This window comes from Colius striatus, chromosome 6 (genome assembly GCF_028858725.1).
Source record: "Colius striatus isolate bColStr4 chromosome 6, bColStr4.1.hap1, whole genome shotgun sequence".
Lineage (NCBI taxonomy): Eukaryota > Metazoa > Chordata > Aves > Coliiformes > Coliidae > Colius > Colius striatus.
Genome location: NC_084764.1, coordinates 6298822 through 6319184, shown reverse-complemented (window position 1 = coordinate 6319184; position 20363 = coordinate 6298822). Strand labels below are relative to the sequence as shown.

At 39.5% G+C, this 20363-nt stretch overlaps 1 protein-coding gene across 17 annotated transcripts in view; it reads left to right on the top strand.

Annotated features, from left to right (window-relative positions):
- CELF1 (CUGBP Elav-like family member 1) overlaps nucleotides 1–20363 on the top strand; it is a 64264-nt gene that overhangs the window by 19911 nt on the left and 23990 nt on the right. For 7 of the 17 annotated variants that reach the window (XM_061997636.1, XM_061997651.1, XM_061997652.1 and 4 more), the window contains exons 3-9: nucleotides 11730–11917; nucleotides 12724–12806; nucleotides 13203–13251; nucleotides 16356–16490; nucleotides 16663–16742; nucleotides 17119–17280; nucleotides 18601–18682. In XM_061997636.1, coding sequence (XP_061853620.1) covers nucleotides 11740–11917; nucleotides 12724–12806; nucleotides 13203–13251; nucleotides 16356–16490; nucleotides 16663–16742; nucleotides 17119–17280; nucleotides 18601–18682 — 769 coding nt within the window. In that variant the 5' untranslated portion in view covers nucleotides 11730–11739. Of the gene's footprint in view, nucleotides 1–686; nucleotides 728–11729; nucleotides 11918–12723; nucleotides 12807–13202; nucleotides 13252–16355; nucleotides 16491–16662; nucleotides 16743–17118; nucleotides 17281–18600; nucleotides 18683–20363 lie in introns of those variants that run through there. The other 10 variants (XM_061997647.1, XM_061997645.1, XM_061997644.1 and 7 more) reach the window with 6 other exon arrangements.

Sequence of the window (20363 nt, the reverse complement as noted above, 5' to 3'; positions counted from 1 at the left end):
ACTTTTCCTCTTCTTCAACGTTTTTTTTTCCTATCTGCAGTGCCAGTGTCTACAGATCTGTCAGGTCCTGAAGTACTTAAAATTTCCATAGTTTGCTCTCACAATAAATAAGCATTGTTATGTTCTAGCACTGTGATGTTAAAAGCTCAAAATGCCTCCCAAGCTACATCTGCTGGAATGTTGGGGGATACTTAAACAGGCTTTTAAACCAAAATTTCCTTTTGAATACCTTCCCATTGAGCTTAAGCAGTACTCAAAATACATCTATTTACACAAACAAAATCCACAACCTACAGATAAGGATAAAAGGATTCAATCTTTCACATTTTTCTTGTTGATTTTTAACATTTTATGTCATCATAGAATGAGGACGAGAAACATACATGTGCTTTAAAAGCAATTGGCCAGGTTTTCATATGTCAATATTGCTTTTTCATATCAGTCACTCATTGGCAAAATGTTTTGCAAAAAGGGGTAAATGTGATGATTACTCCTTGTCTGTCATTTGTCAAAATTATTTATTCTAGGGCACCTGCTTTAGGACTTGTTGTTATCTGGTCTATGAGTATAGATGCTGTAAATAGACAATACATGTAAATACATTAATTGCTCCAAATTTGTGATTTGGGACTTTTGGCAATTTATTCACCTTCTTATTTGCTTTGTGTCTGCTATCTTTCATGTAGTGTCTTCACAACCAGGCTGTGCTGTCATCTTTTGCATCACAGTAAGTTTTATTGTGTTGTAGATTTTTGTGTTTGGCTTTCTTAAAATTCACTACTGCTACCAAGGAATAGCTGATAGTGCTGAATTTTTTTTCTCCCTCTCTGTTCCCTTACTCTGAAAAAAAATAAGGAAATATACAAGATAAAGAAACAAAATTTAGCTGGGAAATACAGAAGTATAATATACATTCCAGATCACTATTCTGAAAGTCACAATTGAGAACTTTAATTACAAAATTGGAGTCTAAAGCTACCAAAAGAAAATTTGTGATGCTATAAGGGAAGGACAACAGTCCAGGTACCTTTCTTGATCTATTTCTGTGAAGATTAATGGAAGTGTTTTAATGTGTAATTGGGGAAGAGGTATAAGAAGGAGATGATTAAACACCAAAGAGAAGATGGAGTTTTTAGCAAAATATTTTAATCTGAAGATTTTACTTAGATGGACATATGTCTTTTATATCACTGTGCTAATGTAGTGGACTATTATCCTAATGCTGCACAGGTGCTCTCCTTGAAAACAGGGTGGGCAGATACTATCTGCCTTTGGAGAAATCCATGTAAATATTAACCCAAGTTGTCTGTTATTCTGTAAATGACACTATTGCAAACTGATATTTGAAGTGCTTTGGAATGTCTGTCTGTGTGTAAAAGAGAAATAAATAGATACAGGTTGTGGAAATAATACTTGTGATACAAATCAAAATATGTTAGTAATCTCAAACCAGGGAGCTTTGGAGGCTACTGAGTTTCTTATTCCCCTTTGCCATAGAGTAATGAGAAATGTTATGATTGGAGATCAGGCAATTCTATTGATTTTTTTTTTTCCTCTTTCTGGTAGTGTCTGTGCAAGCCCTTGTAGTCTCATCACTGAGGTAGCAGACACAGCTGCAGCGGGTCGAGCCCTGAGTTAGCAGCCTGGTGGTGCTGTGTTAGCTGACAGCTATGCACTGAGAAAGTAAAACCCAGCGCTGCATCGTGCAGCTGTTCTGCCCAAGAGAAGCAGGTCATTGTCTGCAGAGTTGTAGATTGCTTGCATTGCAGAGTTCCAGTATTCACAGCACACTCATGTCACCTCTCAGGCAAGAGGATGAAGAGGCAGCATGTCAGTGGGAGCTGAGAGGAGAACTAAAGAAGTTTGGAGGCTATTGTCTTAAGGTTTTGTGAACTTCATTATTCTGCTATAAGGTCTTAAGACTGATAATTCAGCTGCTTCTGAGTTCTCATTAGGTGTCCTGTTACTAGCAGTTATTGGCAGATCACGACCTAGTTGCATCTTTGGATTTGAACAGATGTTGTAACCTGTTTCCTGGTAGATTATTTCTCGTATTGTAGAGCTACTGTCTGCTGGTGGGTGTAAATTATCCCCAGGAGTGAGCCAGATATTGGTATACCACAGATTGAATTTGTTCATCAGTTATATGATGACATTGAAAGCAACTGAAAGGCATTTAAAATGGGGGAGAGTCTGCATACTGGTTACTATCTGTGCATTTCCTGAAGTTCAAAGATGTGGTTGGAGGGAGGTGGTTTTGGTGGTACTTGCTAAAGCAGTTTAATGTGGTGCTGATATTAGCTGAGCTTTTTTTCATTCACATTTACTTAGTATGTATATAGTTCAGTTCTTGAGTAGTTTCAGCCAGATGACTCTTCATTTTACTCTGTGGTGCCTTTTGTTTTGTCCCAGCACAAAGACATAGGCATGCTGCTGCTCGTTGGCATGTCCCAAACCTATCTTTGCCATTTCACCAAATAACTGACTCAGTAGTATCTCAACATCTCTGTTTTCAGCTCAGGAGAAGCTGACCTGTTGTGGTTTGGCTGGTAGCCTCTGATGGATATCTTCAAAGTACTTGCCCATCCATTTTTGCAGTCACATAAGTTTATTTCATCTGCACTAACCTGCCAACAAGGAGTTGCAAAATTCTACTATCTATTGTATGTAACACCACCTTGTTTCTTCCTCAGAGGACGAGTGATGTCCTTAAGATTTTGATTTCTTACCTGTCATTTGAAAAGTTAGATTGAAGGTAGTAGGTGCTTAAGAAAATAATAGCCACACACAACCTGTTACAGTTCATATGTGCATTCATTTCATTGCTTGTTTTTTGAGGTAAAAGCAAGAGGGAGTGGTCGGGTCTGGAATGGTCAGATAAACAAACATGTGGCAGTCAAGGCAGAACTATTTGACTGATGTGGATAATACTCTAGATACAAGTCTACCTTACTTGTTTTTACATTAAGGTCAAAGATGTTGATTTGTTAATTCCTGGATTTTACTGTTTGTACTTCCAGCAAAATGATGACTTAAAGCCACCGATCTGTCTTGGAGACCTGGTGTTCTAGACTACTTTACTGGTGCCTTTTGATGTGCCTTTGCATTAATGCAAAGAGCATAGGGAATGAACAGGAGGAGCTGGATGTCTTTGTGTGGTCTATGCTCTAATCTTGAAACGTTTTGATTAATTGGAATACTAGATATCTGCTGCAAACAGCTCCATTGGATTTTTTTTATTGGCCTGTTCTTAAAGGAAACAATACACAAGCCATATACTGTCATTCCTTCCTGAGAACTTTTCTATCCACTGTTCAATATTCAGATAAATTTGTCAAAGCAATAAGTGTCTCAAAGCATTAAGTTCCTAATGATTTAGCATCAAGTGAACGGGTCATCAAAACAGAACATTTGATGTCATTAGTGTTTACAAATGCATAAGGAGCAGGTGTCAGGAGGATGGAGCCAGGTTGTTCTCAGTGATGGCCAATGATAGGACAAGGGGCAGTGTGTATAAGCTGGAACATCAGAAGTTCCAAAGAAACACAAGAGAGAATTTCTTCCCTGTTCAGGTGAGGGAGCACTGGAACAGGCTGCCCAGATGGGTTGTAGAGTTTCTTTCTCTGAGGATATTTAAAACCCACCTGGATGAGTTCCTATGTGACCTACTCTAGGTGGTCCTGCTCTGGCAGGGGGATAGGACTGGGTGATCTTTCAAGGTCGCTTAAGATTCTGTGACTCTTGCACTTTACCCAACAGTGAGCAAATGTCTCTGAGCTGGTCTGGCTACTGGCTGTGGTCTGCTCACCTAAACGGGTAGAAGTCACTGAAAGCTCTTGAAACTGATTAGATTTACTGCAAGGAGGTAAGACACATCCATAGGAACAGGGATCTTTTTAGTTCTGCTTTTGGTATATATTGACATACTTGTGTTAAGGGTTGCCTCCCCAGTGTCTAGGTTGATTGTGTAGTGAACAGTATTCTTTTTATCGCAAGAAAGGACCACTGTGTCCTGGTTTGTCTATGTGTCATCTGGAAACTAAGGAGCTAAGGCAAGTTGATTGACTTTTTGCATCAGGTTGGCACAGAGCTGGATATGCAGCCTTTTCTACCATAGCTTGCAATCCCTTGATCCTTTCTGAAACAGCATGCTTAAGAAATAGGTCTTTTCTTAACCTCTTCAAACAGCAGACTTACACAGGTATAGGACTTTATATACTGTTTTGCCACCTGGTAATTGTGATGTCACTTGCCACAGAGAAGCAGTAACTTTCAGCTGTGTCTTCCATCTTTATTTTCAGATGAAGGTTTTGCATTGGATGTATTTATTTGAAGAGGTAAAAAGTTGTGACTGAGGAACTTGAGAAATGACACATCCTGGTTTGTGATTGATTTTTTTCTGATAATGCTATAAAGCACTATGTGCTTTAGATGGATGGGTCTAAACACAGATTACTCGATAAGTATTAAGATTTTAAAGGTGGGGTTGCTTAGTTGTTCCATCTTTATGTGAGCTAGAAGATGGCAGTTCTTGTGTGCAGTGTTTTGATGCATGTAGGCCACGGATTATCTGGTTTTAATAAAAACCAAACCAGTTGGGATTTCTATATATGCAGTAAATACGAGTGGAAAAAGATATCTTTGCAAACGTCCAGCTGTGCTCAAACCATGTCAAGTTTGACAGGATGACAGAATACTGAATATTTATTTTATGTATGAATGGAGTAGGAAGCATTCCCTCTTACCAGTTGCAGATTTACCCTTGCCAGTCTTCTGCTTTACTCCTATGAACGTGGGAAATTACCACTCCTTTGTGAATTGTGTGGCAGTAAAATCTGTTTCAAGTGAATGTCACATAGCAGGAAGAACAGAAGCAGAACTTGCAGAGGAAGCATAAGTGTTTGAGGAAGCCCCCAGACAATTTAACAGAAAATGTACCTGGATGGGTTTCTGGTCTATCCTTTTACAAGATCTACTGTTTAAAATTTGAGTAACACATTTGTTCAGTGAAAGTTTTATCTCGTTTTCCAGACAAAAATAGCCCCTTCCTTTCATTTTAGAAAAGGGGGTTGATATTATTTATTTTGAATCATTTTTCTTTACTATCAAATTAAAGGGTAAGTTTAGAATCCCTTTTTAATCTTTCTAAGACTGCTTAGGCAGTGAAAATGTCCTCCTGTAAGCCAGAGGGAAAGGTGACTTGCCTCTTCATCTGCTGGCAGAGAGCTGGGAATCCTGAGACTTCTTCAATCAGACAAAAGTTCAGAATTCACTACTCTTGAGCTTTCACAGTATTAATTACAGAATCACAGAATCTCAAGGGCTGGAAGGGACCTTGAAAGGTGATCCAGTGTAACTCCCCTGTCAGAGCAGGACCACCTAGAGTAGATCCCACAGGAACTCATCCAGGTGGGTTTTGGAATGTCCTCAGAGAAGAAGACTCCACAACCCATCTGGGCAGCCCCCTCCAGTGCTCCCTCACCCTCACAGTGAAGATGGTTTGCCTTGTGTTTCTTTGGAACCTCAGGTAAATGGGACTTCATTCACAAACCAGAGAAGCAGGTAAAAAAATGAATTGATTTACTTCTCCCCCCCACCCCCAAAATATTGTGATGAAAAGAAGAGGAAAAAAAGCTCTTTATAAACTGGTTTTAGAATAAAATTTACTTACATAATTTGTGAAAGTCCATCAAAGTCTGGAGAGTGTGGAGGAATTAAATGTTCTGAGATAAATACATAAGAGAGAGCAGTGTGAAGCTTCACACTTTCTGAGATAAAAGCAGTTTTCATCCCCTCCTATCCTTTTTCTACACCTGGGAACTTGTACAAAAATTTCCTATAAATAAAAATGTTTTTCAGTTAATTTAATCTGAATTGTAGGCAGCTGAAAGCTTCATGTATTTTGGTGTTAAATTCAACATTCTGAATGTGTCAGATTAGTGTATCCACAGTGCATAACTGTCAGAGAGATTGGCAGAGGAAGAAACTGCATTTTTGGCAACTTGGTAAGCGGCTTTTTGTACCCAGTGAGGCACAGAGGTACAGTTTGGGTTTCAGCATAGGCAGAAAACACTCTGACCACACGCTTCCATGATCAGCAATGAGACAACAAAATATTGACAAGTAGTTACTGTATTTTGATGCATGTAACCTGAGGGTTATCTGCTGAAAAACAAAACTGCAATTCAGCAATGCTGTAGGGATCTGAATATGCACAGATAATACAAGGGGAAGTTTATTCTAGGACCTGTCTCCTTCAAAGCTTCACAGTGACTGATTTCCCCTTAGCCTGCATCCTTTCCCATAGTTCACTCTCACCATCCCACTATTCCCTCAGCTTCACATTTGGATATGTTGTCTGAGGTTCAGACTATCAAGTAAAAGATAGTATGATCTGTAGCTTTCAGAGTGAATTGCTCATTGAGATGAACGTGGCTTTCTTAGGAAAGAAAATACGTCACAGATTTTTTGGTTTGTGGGTTTTTATTTTGTCAGATTTTTGTGCTCCAGGATGTGATGAAATTCTTTAAACTTAAAAATAAAGGCATAACTTTTAGCACTTATACTCCACAATCTCTGAGGAGTTTGTATAGTGTTATATTCTACAGCATAGCCTCGGGCTTCAGAAGTTCATCTATACTATGTAGAACTTTTTAGTGTTTGTGTTTTTAGAATAGCAACACGTTTAAATGTGTAGCTACAGTCCATAGAGCTTGGAATTTCAGACATTGTTTCTATTATCCTTTGAATAGAAAGAGTCAAAGAATGGATCAGGAAGCCAGCAGGAATTTGACATCTGAGCAAAAAATAAGTGTGTTTAGCTCTCCTATTTTTTTGTGGGCAATGGCTGGGATGACTTTTGTGGGTTTATGGTAATTGCGAAGAAACCCCGCTTCCTCATTTAGTTCTTGTTTCTGTGCAGTAGCAAAACACTGCTTTTTCCACACTTTCTGAAATTCCCCAAGTGAAGTCCATAAGCCTTTCAATTTCAATAACTTGGTGCCTTCAGTTAAATGATGTTAAAACAAACCTGTTTGTACACTAGCGTTGTGTCATTGAAATTGCCATTGTTACTGTGAGGCGCTCGGTCTTGGCTAACACACCTTCAGATATTTATTCCTCTGTTCTAGTATTGATTCTTCCTTTCCCCCAGATTGTGCATAGCAACATGTGAAATATTTTTGGCACCTCTCATTAAATGGAATGAGCAATATCAGGAGAGAAATTAAGAGTTAAGTGTAGCAAGAAATTACAATTTATAAGTAGCAGGACAGTTGTACAAAAGGAATGTGTTCATTAAGAGCCAGTAGCCTGGGTTTGACATGGAGTGTAGCAGTGTGACACTATCTGTAACTTGTTGCAGTTTAGTCTTAGTGGAAAAAGCAGATAAGATTTCCATTTTGAGGAGCAGGAAAGGGTAAGCACAGGATCAACTCATAATGATTTGGTGATTTTCTACTGTAAACTAATCAATCTCAATAATCTTTTTGAAACCCATTTTTTAGATTATCTGGTGCCATCATCATCTTTCATTGAACCTACAGTGAGCATGACTGCTAGGGTATCTTACTGACTGCTATTCTAATCACAGAAAGCTGGTGTTTTTCTCTCTGTAGGCTCACTTTAGAGTAATCCATAAAGTGGGCTCCAGGCTTAATTTATCTTTTTTGTATGATTTGTTTTACACAACATAGCATTTTTTCAGTTGGGAAGCCTATAAGATGTGTCTGAAGGTAGATTTGAACAATTTACTGAAAGCTAATAAATTGACTTGTGCTCCCTGGTGCCTATTTGCATGGTCTGAACAGTGGGGCTTAGGAGGTAACGTCCACCTTTTTCATTAAAGAATACATTTTCTTGCCTTTACCATGTAGCAAGAGCATGCATGAAGTAAGTACTGCTGAACATATGGTGTGTGCTCACTTCATATCCTCTCTTATCTTGCAGTAACATGCCCATCTCGCTGTATTACGAGGCCCAGCTCCTTTTGATAACCTTTCAATTAACCTCACTGTAGGCAGAACAGAAATAGTCTCCTTTTTTTTTTCTTTTCAAAGGTTGAAAATGGTTATTTCTGAAAAAATAGTTGATGTGCTGTAACTATGCAAGCATAAAGCAAGCTGTATATACTGGCCAGTTTAAAGAACTGCAAGTTCTTTAACAGACATTAACAGACAAGAAAGAAGTGATCAGAGCTGCCCCAGCATGCATTCCTTGATGGTCTGAAAGTTTGTTTTGTGGCTGTATCAACCATATATGTAAGGCTCCTCTGGATTCATGTTGGACTTGAATTTGTCATCCCTCCTGGAGTGCTCAGATACACATAGCTGCCTCTACAGCCCTTATTCTTTGCAATCAAATTTTTCTGCATCTCCCAATGCAGCTAATATTATCTAGATTATCTCCCCATTGGTTTGGATGTTGGAGATCTAACAAGAGGATTGTATGGTGTGTAGAAATACACCTCACAGAATTTCTTCACTGTGAGGTGAGGGAGCACTGGAGGGGGCTGCCCAGATGGGTTGTGGAGTCTTCTTCTCTGAGGACATTCCAAACCCACCTGGATGAGTTCCTGTGTGACCTACTCTAGGTGGTCCTGCTCTGGCAGGGGGATTGGACTGGATGATCTTTCAAAGTCCTTTCCAGCCCTTGAGATTCTGTGATGCTCTGATTAAGGAACATGTTATTTCTGTTTCAATGATGAAGCAGCTGAGATGTTCTGATCAGTGTTTTCAAAGGTTATAAACCAGTTTTCAACAAATCATGTTTTTCTTTATCATCTTTAGGCTCTGTATGTCTCTGGATTTAAAGGTGCATGATGGGCTAAGTATTGTTTTCAGAGCATTGCATGTTTTGCCTCTACAAAAGGAGTAAATTTTGGTTTTCTGTAGTACTTTTTGAGTAATCAAATCTTGTTAGCTTTGAATTTTTTTTGGCAAGTTCAGAGAAACATTGTAGTGGACAGTTTTCTTCCTAGAAGGTTGAAGAGTCCCAAAAGTAGTGCGTAAGGTGAAAATAGGGAGATCAGCATTGGAAGTGTTTGTGGTGAAGGAATCTTTTGACTTCACACCTTAATGTTGGTGGTAAAGGAAGTGTCTGTCTGCATCTCAAGGCCTTGGACTGCAGTTTTGGGAGGCAAGGAGTTAGCTGTGGATGGAAAGGCTGGAGTTTGTATTCTTTCTGCTCTGTTACCCATTGCTATCTTCATGGATCTGACACTCTGTTTATCTGACAGTGCACTCGGTACTGCTTCGCCAGGGAAAATTGCACAAAACAAGCCCAGTGCATCAGCACTTTCATTGTGTATTAAGCTGAGCCTCCCTTCACATGGTCACATCCCCTTTTTAATCTGGGATTCCATGTCCCTTTCCCAGTCCAGCCTGTTTCTGTGGTGTCTATTGCTGGTCTCCCTGAGCTTCTGTTTCTGTGGTTTGAGTGGTTTTTTGTGTGGCTGAGTGTTAAGACCTGCGGGACTTTTGGAAGTGGTGTTGTTTGGGTTTTAGGCATTACACTGATTTGGTGTTAGTAGTTTGTCACAAACTGAGGTGATGGCTGCGTTCAAGTTGGATTTCCTCCCAGAGATGATGGTGGACCACTGCTCCTTGAATGCTAGCCCTGTGTAAGTATTTTGTCTTCGTGTCAAAGTTTATAACTGGAGTGTTAGTTGGAATTGCAGTTTCTGAAGCCTCTGCTGTCTGATGAACTCCCCTTGAGGGGAGTGCAAAGAGATAGGAGAGCGTGCAGTTTGTGTTCTAGAAGAAATCCTAGTGGGTGTTGGCAGTTGATGTTGGATTCTGGATGGGGGAAAAGTTATCTGATAATTTTAGAGGTGAGGGCTAAGGAGCAATTAATCTATTTGGCAATACACTTTGTAATATCAGCAATTGTAGCACACTATAAAGTCATTTATTAAAATTAATTAGTTTAGTTTATCTTCCTTATTAATGACTTCAGAGTAAACCTTTTCATTAGGAATAAGAGACTTCTTGAGTACTGTTGAGGTCATGTTAAGAGTTGCCCAGTTAACAGGAGTGATACTATGCTCTTGATGGCATAGAAAGACAGAAAATTATTATTGATTTCCAGTTGTTTTCAGTTGGAATGAACAGACATTGAATTAAATAGAGGTAATTTTACCTCTTTACAAAAGATATTTTTTGCTTTGGCTGTTTGGAGAGGAGCTGACCCTTTCTTGAGTGGAAAGGGAGAGAGGAGTGAAAGGATTTATGATCATTCCCTTCTAGTAAGATTTGTTGTTTCTGAGGTCTTTTCATACATCTGTAAAGTTATGGACTTTCCCTGGCATCAGTTTTTCCATAAGCTGTGAACAGCAGAGTATTGAGGGGAAAAATCAACTAAACAAAAATATTTCCAAGTCAGGTAGTTTTTTCATTCTATTCAGAGAAAATATGATTGCAGATAGACAGTGAGAGGAGCACTGGTTATTATAATGTACAGTTAATAAGCCATTCATAAACTATCTTTAAGGGGAAAAAAGCTAACATGAAGAGAACTGTCTAGTCTGGAAGAAGGCTACCTGTGTTGTTCAACAAACAGTTTAGGGGTGGAGGAAATAATTGGATAGTTACTATTCCGCTCCCTACGTCCTTTCTAGATTACACAGAGACTGGTCAGCAATTTTAACCTCCTGATCCCTATAGTTGCAATAGGAAGCCACTACAGTCAATTTTCCAGAGAGATAGGCCTTGCACTACACCAGGCTGTGACTGTTGATGTAAAGTGCAATGTGAGGTCTTGTTAAGCAGTGAGGAATCAATACAGAAAATGATGTATGACTGTCAACTGTCAACTAGCTGAGCATGACACCATATTATTATTATTAGATTATTGACTTGTTTGCATGGCTAGATGTAATGTCTTAACTTATTGGAGATTCATAGAATGGGAGGGTTGGAAGGGGCCTTTATAGATCATCTAGTCCAACCCCCCTGCTGAAGCAAGTTCACTTAGGTCACACAAAACTCAAAACTGCTGTATGTTATTCTAAGAAGTAACTTTTTCTTCTATATTAACACCCTACTGTTACTCAACTCGATTTAGTCAGTGACTAACTAGATTGTTCAATCACATTGTTCACGTACAACCTAAGCCTATGTTTTTGCCAAGTGTTGTTGAAAGCTCCCTAGTTTCCAAAAAGGCCTTGTAAACCTTTAATGAAACTTCTCATCTGTTCAGTTATACTTATTTCTCTGTTTTAAGATGGATCTTCATGCTAGGAAACAGTTCCAGATAGTCACATTTAAAAACAGTGAAAAAAATGTTGTCCTTTCATTTTCAATGGTTCCTAGTAACTTCTGTGGGTAGATAAGGTTTAGGTTCCTTCTTGTTCTGGTTTCTTTTCCTGTAAAATTTCACATGGTTGATTTTATTTTTTTCCAGTCATCTCAACAGATTTATGTCCTGAATCCTAAATGTTGACTACAGTATAGGAACAAATGTTAAGAGAAGTTTTAAACAGCTGTGTAGAGAGTGTTTGGTTTCCCAGTACAGAGCTTGCCAATGAATGTGAATGATGTTTCTGAATGTTCTCTGGTATGTAGTGCTGGGAATGTGCAAGAGTCTCTTTATACTTTAAACACATTTATATACATGTAGAAATATTTTTTAACTCCCTGTAAGAAAGCTTCTTTTAGCTGAAATATTATCTAGAATCTGTTGAAAGAAATAAATCAAGAAATAAATCAAAAATCCCTTCTTGTTTGTCATAGGTCAAAGAAAATGAATGGCACACTGGATCACCCAGACCAACCTGATCTAGATGCCATCAAGATGTTTGTGGGTCAGGTCCCACGGAGCTGGTGTGAGAAGGATCTAAGAGAGCTTTTTGAACAGTATGGTGCTGTCTATGAAATCAATGTCTTGAGAGACAGGAGCCAAAACCCTCCTCAAAGCAAAGGTGAGAACTTCTGCACTTCTCATTTGTGACTTGGTCTCAGCTGATTTCACACAGTTAAAATCTTAGCTGTCTGTTTATTCAGACATCACTGTGTGTGAAAGCACCGTGTGACCAGGTATCTGTGCAAACCTAGGTTTTATCAACTTAAGCATATGTCTGTAATGGTACTTGGGCTGTGATCCAGGCATTAGCTGAGCCGAGGAAACATAATTTTTACTCTTAGACCTTGGAAGTGAAGGGATTGCTTTAAGAGTGTAGCTTATATGCAGAGCAGAACATCACTTTAGTATTGTCTTACTCCAGAGCCTCACGGTGATGCTATGGTATGATCAGAATGCTGCTGGAAGTGTAACAGTTTCAGATAAGATATAAAACTGCAGTCTTCTAGTTATTTATGTACATCAGATACTTGTGTACATCAAACTCTAATTACATGCTGGATTTGCAGTTCAGTTATAATGCAGTATTCTATTTCCTGTGAATCTGGGTAAGTTCTTTGCACTAGTGAAATCACTATTGAGTTTCATAATGGAAGTAGCCAAAACTAATTTGCAAGATGTATCTAAATGTTTGTTTTCATGTTGTATTGGTGATGATGGATGATTTCTGAATATATCCTATTTTAATACACTTGGAAATCTCTTTTAAACAGTCCCAGTCAGTAGTACCTACCCATTTCCACATCTTACCTCTTCTACTCATCATATGTTTTGCATTGGAAAGAGAGAAGTGGGACTTGCATTTTCCATGCATCAGATCAAGACTCATAGTATTTTTTCTCAGACAGCATTTTATTTCAATTGCAGGGTGCTGTTTTGTTACATTTTATACCCGTAAAGCTGCACTAGAAGCACAGAATGCTCTTCACAACATGAAGATCCTCCCAGGGGTAAGAGAAGAGCTATGCTTTCTTTGCAACTCTACCTTGTTTTTCTGAATTTTGGCACCACTGATACAGTAACACATGTCATCTTGCCCTCAAATGATGTTTTAAAAGAACTGTTCAAAAGAGCAGCATCATGAGATTTGTATGATAATAGACCTTAAGGGAATTTTGGAGCAGTTTGGAGAATGATGTGGTGAAGTGGGTGGGACTGACTTCTAGAATACTCTCTGGGGAGAAATGATGGCATATCATTAGAAAGGCTTTTTTTTATGTATTGTTACATACCCACTTCTGCAGAGACCTAGGCTGCCATTACTTTCCTCCACAATTCTTAAGGGATGTTTTTCACATAGTGTAAAGTGAATGCATCCAGGATGAAACAACCTTTTTCCATTTCAGATGCACCATCCTATCCAGATGAAACCTGCTGATAGTGAAAAGAGTAATGGTAAGCTTTACTGAAGTCTGAGTTTGATGGAAATGTTTGTGCTAATAGGGAACCTTGAGAATTTTTCTTCTGTTAAACAGCTTCTGATGAAGTCTTTTGGAATTGGAGACCTTATTTTTTTTTTAAAGGGGGAAGTGGGGAAGTGTGTTCAATATAGTAAGTGATGTCTCTAAAATTCCATGACTCAGTATCTCCTACTACTGCTGCTTGTGGTAGAACGATGTTGTCAGTTGGGGAAACATCGAGTAAGTTCTTTTTTGTACTAAGGTGGTTTTAAATCTTTGTTGGGGGTGTGGACAGTGGGATTGAGTGCACCCTCAGCAACTTCGCTGACAACATCAAGCTGTGTGGTGTGCTTGGTACCACAGAGAGAAGCAGTGCCGTTCAGGGGACCTTGACAGGCTTGAGATGGAGGCCTGCATGACCCTTATGAAATTCAACAAAGCCAGACATGAGGTCTAACACCTGGGAGAGGGAAATCCCAAACACGGATACAAACTGGGCAATGAGTAGATGGAGAGCAGCCTTGTGGAGAAGGGCTTGGGGGTATTGCTGGATGAAAAACTGAATATAAGCTGTCAATATGCTCTTGCAGCCCAAAAAGCCAGTCCCATCCTGGGCTACCAGGGCGAGGGAGGTGATTAGCCCAATCTGCTTTGGTGAGAAAGCAGCTCTGTGTCCAGCTATGGGGTTCCCAGCATAATAAAGACAGGGACCTGCAAGAATGAGTCCAGAGACGACTGTGAAGATACTCGGGGGAATGGAACACCTCTGCAGTGAGAACATGCTGAGAGAGTTAGGGTGGTTCAGCTTGGAGAATTCTCCAGGGAGATCATAAAGCAGCCTTCTAGTATTTGAGGGGAGCCTACAGAAAAGATGGGGAAGGATTCCTAAGCAAGCATGGTGGTGGTTGGACATGGGGTGAGTGCTTTAAACTGAAAGAGGGAAGATTAACATTAGATATTAAGAACTTACTCACTGTGAGAGTGATGAGGCACTGTTGATGTGTCTGCCCCATCCCTTGGAAGTATTCAAGGCCAGGTTGGATGGGTATCCAACAACCTGACCTAGTGGAAGGTGTCCATGCCCATGACAGGGAGGCTGGAATGAGATGACCTTTAAGGCCCCAACCCAAACCATTTTGTGATTTAATAAACTCTAGAAATAACTTTTCAAGTGCTTGACCAATTTGAAGCAAGACCTGTTGCAGCTGGAGTGGGAGCTAAAATTTCTCCTTGTAGTATACAAGAGAGACTGAGAATTCACAACAGCTCAGTAAAAACTCTGTATATCTCTGTAAATTGGCCATTTCAGATGGATGAAGACATTTAGCATCTACCATTGAGTATGTGTGACCCATTTATTTCCATGATGAGTTTATATATGTACATACCTATATGCTCAAATGTGTATATATACAGTTGAAGGATAAGCTAAGAAAGTGTTCAGCATCTTGTAGTTTCAGCCTTTCTAGGCTTGGCTGAATTATATTTTCTGTATTTGCCATATTTACTCTAGGATTAGCTTGGCATCATAGAGGAGAAAATCCTACTTTCAGAAAGCATACACCTTAAGAAAATGGAAAACAGAAGATAGGATATACAGGTGACACATAGTAAGAGTAATTCCATCTGGAAATTCCTCCATGTGCATACAGAATATGTTTCTGTGCAAATATATCTGGAAAGGAATAATTCTTTTGCAGTGTTGTTGGGAAGTGAACAGATCAAGTTCTCTAAAGTAAAATGGATCTTGCATTATACACACACACACAGAAACATCCTGTGAAAATAATGGAATAAGAAAAGTATTTAATGGAGTTTTAGGTTGACAGTTCTGAGGCTATTACATAATTATGTGAGTAAAAGGTGTAGGTGAAAATATAAGTGAGATTGCATCACTTTAAAAAGTACTTTAACTCACTATTAATAAAAGGGATTCTGATATCTGTTGAACTAAAATGGACTGCAAAAAGGATTTGAAAGCAGCTTTCTGCTCTAAGAGCTTGAAAGTGAACTGGCTACAACATTAAGATTTAATAGTCAATTAAATTCATTGTCAGCACAAATAGTTTGGATTTTTCCTATTCAACACTACAGATAAATCAGTGAAGTTGATTTCCCCTCACCATGGCACTAAATAGGAGAGAACTTTCTTGAAGCTTCGAATCGTGCCACAGCCTTCATCATACTGTGTTTTATATTGTGATGAATGCTGTATTTGCAGACTTTTGTATTTCCAAATAGTATTCTACATAACTTGCTAGATCCTTTAAAAGCAAGTGTTTCTGAGGTGATTAGCCTCTTAAAACCAGGTATAAAGTTTTGCTCTGGATTTGAATTTCCTCCACTCCCTGAAGTGACTTTAAACTGACCTTTAGTAACCACTAACTTCAAAGTTAAGAGCCCATTTATTTTTAAATAGTCTATGAAAGGTACATTATTCTTCAAGTCTAATATATCCACATCAGTATTTAGGGGCAAGGTACAGTAGCACATAGTCTGTTGTTCTGATTTGAGGTGTTATTTTTACACTTTGGTACAGACCAGAATGGATAATGTGAAACAGAACTAAAATTGTTCTGTTTTAGCAACTGCTGTTACTTCTACTGTTGAGACAGGAGCATGAGCAAATAGAGATTTATATTTAAGTGATTGGCATGGTAAAGAGACTAGAAGGTAGTTTTCTGCAGTTTACATGCTTGTTTAGGTGCAGTTAGGTATGCTGGTAGTCTAAATGTAGAAGAGACTTAGCAAAGAGAATGGAAGGAGTCCAATGAATTATCTACGAGTCTTCTCTCATTCACCAGGAACTGAATGTGGGAGATATAGGAAAATGCTGAATCTGTTTTTCCCTTTTCTTATGTTCTTGCAGTGCACAGGCCTGCAAGGGAGAAAGGCAGCAAAACTTAAACATAACAGGAATCCTTCAGGTTCATATGCATCCTCTTAAATTGAAGAGATTCGCTTGTTGGGATTCTGCTTTTGATGAGCCTCAACCTTAAATACAAGGGAGATAACTGCAGCTGATGGAGGAGGTTTGACAAAATGAGACCTAATAAATGCATATTGGCTGGTAATACTCTTTATCTTTTGTTTTCTTAGCAGTAGAAGACAGGAAGTTGTTTATTGGAATGATATCCAAGAAGTGCAATGAAAATGATATCCGAGTGATGTTCTCCCCCTTTGGGCAGATTGAAGAATGCAGGATATTACGGGGCCCAGATGGCCTGAGCCGAGGTAAGCAGGAAGCTTTTCTGACCGTTCAAGGTTCTCCACTGGTTGCTGCCTTTTGCAACTCAAGGTGACATTTCATCTCTTTCTGTGATTTCCTGCCCCTCCTCACCTTTATCAATCCCAGAAATTGCAGATGGAGTCAGTGACTTGGTTCCTTTTTTTCTTCTTTCCCTAGGTTGTGCATTTGTGACTTTTACAACAAGAGCTATGGCACAAACAGCAATCAAAGCAATGCATCAAGCACAAACCATGGAGGTAAAACAACTTATTGGCTGTCAGATGGTGCTGTAGTTTGTCAGGCAGTCACTATGGAGTTCGGAGGACTAGAGAGAAGTAGCAGTGTGTTTCTTTGCAAATACTGCTCCTAGACCTTTGTGTTTGTTCTGCTCCTGTTTTTAGATCTTGAGATAGAAACTTCATCTGCAAAGGCAACACAAAAAAAAACCAAGATAGAATTAAAAGCAAATGGGATTTTGAACCTTTAATGAATTGGGCTGTTTGAGAGGGAGGGGAAAAAAATATATGTATGCATGTGGAGTGAGGAGAATGCTTCCAATGAGTGGGTCCTGATGCAGAATTTTGTGGCTACTGGGGATAGCAAGCATGTAATTGTTTGAATTGCTGTTTGCAGGGTTGCTCTTCTCCCATTGTGGTAAAATTTGCAGACACGCAGAAGGACAAAGAGCAGAAACGAATTGCTCAGCAACTCCAGCAACAAATGCAGCAGATCAGTGCTGCCTCAGTATGGGGAAACCTGGCTGGTCTCAACACACTTGGACCCCAATACTTAGCAGTGAGTTTCTGATTTGTGTTCTTTTCATCCCTTCAGGGATTACAGTGTTTTGACTGTCTTATGGTGTTTAACTTATTCATTTTTAGAAGGCTCGTGCGAGAGAGGAGCAGGGTTCTTAATCCCCATTTTGTGGCTGAGGAGGCTGAAATTAGCTTATGTGCTAACAGCTAGTCAGGATACATTTAGGTGTAGATTTGAACCCCAGTCAATGTAGCCCTAAATACTGAAACTCTTTCCTTTCTTAGAGTGAATTTGTGCAGGGAAGATTTTCTTCATATATTAAGGCCACAGTGTTTACTCACATAAATGCCTTTTTCATGTCTCTCCCATGACATAGTTCTTGTATTCCTCTTCCATTGTTCTTTTTTCAGCCTTTATTGTCCAGTGAAGCCTAGAGAAATATGTAGTGATGATCAGTTTAGAAGCACGAAGCAGGTGATGGTACACAGCTGTCAAAAAAAAAAAAAGAAGCCCAAAGGAAAAAAATCCCCTAAATATAGACAACAACTACTCTGTTTAGCAAAAATGACACAACAGAAGGCAGCCTGCTGTTTGTCACTGATTTTAGTTGATTTTCCTGGGTGACCTTTTCATAAACTGATGTACTGTGGTTCCTGTGGGTTGCCAGAGTAGCTGTGGGAACTGTATTCATGTGATATAAGGTCTGGGGAACAGAGGAAGAAAATCTCATCTCATTCTTCATGAACTGTTGAAGTGGAGACATTCTCTGCTTTAGTTACACTGGAAGGTTTTTATAACAGCACCTAGTTAATGGAGAAAAGAATAGGAAATCCCTCTCAATAGCTTCTGAGATGAGGCTTGACATTCCTCCCACGGCTTCTGTGCATAAGGCAAGTGGAGGGCGTTCCCTTTCACAGTGGCTCTTTAGTTTTGGTATGACACTTGCCATTAGTCCTATGCTGGCAGTGTCAGCTGTCAGTCTGACTTGAGATAGCGTATCATGAGGGACAGCAATCCTGCCTGAGGTGCTCTGAGTAGAGTTCTCTCCTACTACTGCTTCTCCTGTTTTTGCTTTGGTGTATTAAGCTGTAAACTTACCTCAGCACTGGTGCAGAGCAAGGGAAGCGTTGTGCTGTTGCTTTGGCTGCGGTGCATGGCCGGCGTGGGTTTGCAGTGCAATGCTCTGGCTGTACTGCCTGAGGGGACTCCTCTTGATGCTTTGCTACGATGTGGTGCATGGGCAGTGGGAGTTTCCCTCTCTGTGTGACGGCGCTCTGGCTGTGGTGTGATGCAGTTTCTCCCAGAAGCGGAGCCAGCCCTCACTCTCACTCTTGTTTTGTTTTTTGGTGTAATGTCTAGCTTTATTTGCAGCTCCTTCAGCAGACAGCAGCTGCGTCGTCTGGGAACCTGAACACATTGAGCAGCCTCCACCCAATGGGAGGTGAGTTGTTGTTTTCCACCAGAAGACATGTTCATTGCCAAAGAAAAGAGGAGGGTAGAGAAACAGGCCAAAAGGCTGTAGACACGTTAGGCTTATTTGAAATCAGTAGTCTTGAGTTTACTCACTTCTTTGGAATGACAGGAATCCTCTGCTACAAATGTGGATGCTCCTTCTTAGTTGTCCCCAAGGTAAGTTGTCATAAATTGGTAATCTCCTCTACCTCTGGCATTTAAAGTTATCTTCCCTCCCGGGTACAGAAGACGGCTCTGCATATTTTCATCCAAACAGGTGCATATGTGAAGCATTGTGTTTTGAAGTAAGCACTAATGCACGTGCTGCAGTGATAACAGATCCTTAGGTTTCCCATTTCAAATTCTTCCTTTTTAAATACATCACAGTTGAAAATGTAATGTTGGTCAAGATGTGAACTAGTCCTTCATTCAGGTTCTTTAGTTCCTTTGAGTTATGACTGACTGTACCATTTGCTGTTAGGGAAATATCACCATAATAGGTACGAGGCAAATTCCTTGCTGTGGACTGCTAGTCAATATTCACTATGTGTAGCAGTAGTGGGGCTGCAAATTCATCCTCCTTTCTGTCTTCACAGGGTGGGGAATAGTAAAACTCATGGTAATAACTCCGTTGACCACGTTTTCTATATTCTTGTGCTGTCAAAGCTGTAGTTTTGGGTTCAATACTGACCATTTTAAGCCGTTAAATTTGCCTCCTGGAGTTGTACAGCAGCTCACAGTATTACATGCCTTGTCTATATAGAGGTTGATCTGAAAGTGTTGACAAAGTAAAGTGTCTTTGTACCCATCAGGAACAATTACAAGCTTTTGCAAAGTGTTTCTGATGCTTAGAACTTTGATTTATACTGGAGGTGGATTCTAACTGTAGCTTCTTATATTCAGATTTTTCCATGTTAGATCTCTTAGGCCCAAGACTGTTGCCAAAAGCAATTTGTTTCAAAAACCAGTTTCACTAATACCCTGTGTGGTGGTGATCTAGAATAGATTTTGTTCCACTCATTATACTGTTTTTTTTTCTCCCTTATGTGTCCATTTAAAAGTAGTAATAAAGGAGAAAAACAGTACAGCAGTTCATGTTAATTGTCACTAGAATAAAGACTGGGGCAGGGGAAAGGGGCTAACTAGCTGAGGTTGTCTGTGAAGTCTCTGGGGTAATTCTGTCTTCACTATTTAAAATAACACCTTAAAAATGGAGAACTCAGATGTATAAATAGCATGTTGCATGGTACTGTTCCAAGCCTGTGATTCTTCACAGAAAGAGTTTTAGTTTCAAAGTCCTGTTAATATCTCAGTTGATCTCCTTTCTTGAAATTCATAGAAAGAAAAATTAAGTAGCTAATTAGATCCCAAACTATATCAGACTCTGTAGACAAGATTTAATCTTGACCCTGTTTGAAAGCAGATGGGAAAACAATGTGATGACACGGGGACAGGTGCAGTGTACACATGCCAAACTGCTTCAGAAAGGAAACAAGCTGCTCTGTTCTTCACTAGCACTACCACTTGCACTTTTAACCCTCTGTAGCACAATAAGAATGAAAAGTACAACTCTCTGTTTTCAACTTCGTAACTTTAGTTTCGATTTTGTGGAGAAGAATTACTAGAGATTGCCTGAAGTCAGGTGAAAAGAAGAGGAATTCTTAGACTAA